The sequence below is a fragment of the Phanerochaete carnosa genome, assembly GCF_000300595.1.
Source record: "Phanerochaete carnosa HHB-10118-sp unplaced genomic scaffold PHACAscaffold_403, whole genome shotgun sequence".
NCBI classification, from domain to species: domain Eukaryota; kingdom Fungi; phylum Basidiomycota; class Agaricomycetes; order Polyporales; family Phanerochaetaceae; genus Phanerochaete; species Phanerochaete carnosa.
In genome coordinates this window covers 1-3,364 of record NW_006768030.1, presented here as the reverse complement: position 1 = coordinate 3,364, position 3,364 = coordinate 1, and the positions used below count along the sequence as shown (strand labels likewise).

At 57.3% G+C, this 3,364-nt stretch overlaps 1 protein-coding gene across 1 annotated transcript; it reads left to right on the top strand.

The window, feature by feature from the left end:
* Positions 1 to 898: 898 nt before the first annotated feature.
* PHACADRAFT_266248 (uncharacterized protein) lies at positions 899 to 3,145 on the top strand. The gene is made up of 3 exons (XM_007402764.1): positions 899 to 1,968; positions 2,027 to 2,130; positions 2,191 to 3,145. The coding sequence occupies exons 1-3, from the start codon at positions 1,115 to 1,117 to the stop codon at positions 2,853 to 2,855; spliced, it is 1,623 nt and encodes a 540-aa protein (XP_007402826.1). The 5' UTR covers positions 899 to 1,114; the 3' UTR covers positions 2,856 to 3,145.
* The last annotated feature ends 219 nt before the right edge of the window (positions 3,146 to 3,364 follow it).

The following is a 3,364-nucleotide window of genomic DNA, read 5'->3' as shown; positions in this document are numbered from 1 at the left end:
TCTATTTCCGAGCACGGCGCTCCGGAAGACAGTGCGGGATGCACCGCTAGGGCCCTATAGGTACCAAAATTGCCGAAGGCAGGGATCTGATCAAGTAGGCGGCACCCTGCGCGGTCTGCAGAGGCACGATGTCGCGTAAATTACGGCGTCGCGCGCGCGGGCCGCGCTGCGTCGTATTAGCACGCTGCAACCCGCCGCCAAGCTAGGACCCCGACAGAACGCGATCGCAGCCTGATGAGGTTACCCCACTCCAATATCGCTGCTCCCTGCTGTGATGGGTCTGCAGTCTGGAAGCTCGAAGTCTGTCACCTCAGGCATCGTCGCTGGGAGCATACAGCATTGCAGATTGAACACGTTTCGGGCCCTGTCCTGACAAGAATCGTGAAGGCCAGGACAGAGGTCGGAGATAGACGTATCTGGGCTAGTTATACTAGTTGCTCCGATGCTGATAGCGCTGAAATTGAATCCCGTCAGGTCTGGAATTGGTCGAGCTCTCGCATGTAGAAAAGATGTAGTAAGATGCTCCACAGCGCGTTCTCTCTGCGCAAATAACTCAAGGCAGCGTCGCTCGGGACTGCGCGGAAGAATTTAGAGGAGATCGTGATTTCGCCCTGTCGAGTATTCTAGGTGCGCCTCGGCGATGTCTATCGGGCAGTTGCAAGAGACGAGTGACCAAGCTGCGAAAGATTTGCATGCTGGAGAAAAGTTGAACAAGGCAGAGTGTATGCAAGCGGCCGGGTGCAGACGACGGTGGGAGCGCAGAGTGAAACAAAAGTGAACAGCTGTGGGCGGTCGGTTGTGTGCAGGGGTGATCGGGGTCTCAGGGGTCGGTGGCTGCATTGAACGTTCCGACTCGACTGTGCCCAGCTTCGCTCTTGACCTGCTCCTCCCTCTTCCACGAGCATACGTCGTCTTTACTCGTCGACCAAGCCCAGAAAACACCCGCAACACCTGTCCACCACGCCCGAGTTAATCTTCAAGAGGCTGTGGTGCCCAGCCACCAATCGAAGTTGACGGCACAAGCCCCACCATCACCAATCTCCTCCACCTGCGGTTCATCAACACATCGTTACCATCCTTTAGGCCGCTTTGCTCCTCAGGATAATAGGAGACAATGGAGTCCTTGGCTGTAGGCAACGAGTCGCCTCCCGCCCGTCAATCGATTCTCGGCACCTTCCTGCGTGGACGACCACGCGGCGTCTCACAATCACATCCTTCACCTCACATCCAGGACGCTGCTCAGAACCCTGATTCCCCCCCGCCCAGCGCAGCCCAGGATATCCAAGCTCACCGCAGACGCCCCGCAGCCTTGCAACCCTCTCTCTCCCAGAGTCTCCAACCATCAATATCTTCCAGCTCAGGGCCATTCTCACAGATGCTACGTAGGAGACGATCCGCTGGTGCCCTCGCTGGACAGGCTACGCCACAAGTGCCCGTCGTCGCAGTCGCTCGCACAGCTCAGTCTGCTGTTACCAGCCCCGCCATCGGCACATCAAACAACAACAACCAGGGCACAGGCCCCTCACACCGCATCCGTCTCGTGCCACACCTTGACTCTCGCCGCTCTCTGCGGTTCGACCCCATTTGCCGTGACGTCCGCGAGGGTGACGCACCTTTACGCATCGGGCGATTCACAGACCGGTCCGGTATGGGTATCGCCGCTGCTAATGCGACGGGCTCCAACAAACTCGCCTTCAAGAGCAAGGTCGTCAGCCGAGCACACGCCGAGATATGGGTCGAGGCCGGCGGCCGTTTCTTCATTAAGGACACGAAGAGCAGTTCCGGCACGTTCCTAAACCACGTCCGCCTCTCACCCGCCAACACAGAGTCTCGTCCGAGCGAAATCAAAGACGGTGACTTGCTCCAACTCGGGGTCGATTACCAAGGTGGCACCGAAGATATTTACAAGTGCGTCAAAATCAAGATAGAAGTGGGGAGGGAGTGGCAAGCACATTCGAACCCGTTCAAGTGAGTCGCATAACACCCGTGCCTGGTTGGTCCTGTATGCTAACCATGGTGGCAACAGTTCTAATGCCTTGAAGCAACTGAAAGAAATTGCTATCCCGAAACTTCCTGGAGTACCAGGAAAGAAGCCAGCTACCAAAACATCCCTGCCTGATTGCTGCATTTGTAAGTCGGTGGCAACGGGCAACGCTGTCAACGCATGCGCAAACTGATGGCTATTCTCAGGTCTGTTCTCCGTGACGATACAACAAGCCCTCTTCATCGCACCGTGCTCGCATGCCTTCCACTACAAGTGCATCAAACCGCTCCTCGAGACGCACCACCCGGCGTTCTCATGCCCACTCTGCCGAACCTTCGCCGACTTAGACGAGGACGTCGAAGTAGAGATCGAGGCCGACGAGGAGAGCATCGCAGAGGTGTCCGCCGTCATCGCCTCCATCACGCCTGCGACGCCCGTCACGCCCGGGCCGCTGCACGAGACGAGCCGCGAGCGCGGCGACGCCGGCGCCGAAACCGAGGTCGAGCCCGACATGAGCAGCGCGCGGCTCGGCCCCAGCCTGCGGCGGCGCACGCAGCAGTACAACGACGTGGACCTCTCGGGCGACGTCGACATGGACGACGTTGCCGCGCTCCCGGCGCTGCCCGAGGACGTCGACGACATCGACATCGACCCGATCGGCGCGGCGCGCCGGCGGGACCTGTCCGATTCCCCTGTGCCCCATGCGGCGCGGACGATCCCGAACCGGTCGACGGATTACCTTTCTGAGCCCGATGGCGAGGCGAGCGGGAGTGCAGAGGCGGATGCAGGGGCGAGCGATAGCAGCGCAAACGGCGAAGCCGTAATCAACGGCAAGCGGAAGCGGGGAGGCCTGTCTATGCCAGGGATATGAATAAACGGGCTTGATCGTGTTTGCGTGCTGTAGTCTTTCTGTCGGAAGGACGGTGCTCTTATCTCTGGTGGGTGTAAGGCATGTTTCTACCACTGTAGATCACCTAGGATGTTACGGTTTATATCTACCGCTTGTTCCCTCTTTTCTGGCAACACATCTTTTCTCCCTTTCACTTCTCCGTTCACAGCCCTATGGTGACACTCCGCATACCATTACTTGTACCGTCTAGCAGCCTAGTTCATAAGCTGTTGTAATATTCTCCTATACCATTCTTTACCGCATGGTCTCACACATATCATCTCTTTTGCCCATCTCATAAGAGCTTTTACGGCAAGAAATTTTGAAAGTGTATCAGTGTGCACAGAATGCGCAATTCATGCCGACCGATACAATGCAGATTAGAGTAAAACGGGGCTACGTAACTGTACATGGTTTGATTGCAGTCCCCTCTCCCGTGATATGTGGATATTGATTGCCGCAGCAGTCTACGGCAGACGAGTGAGTCCTCC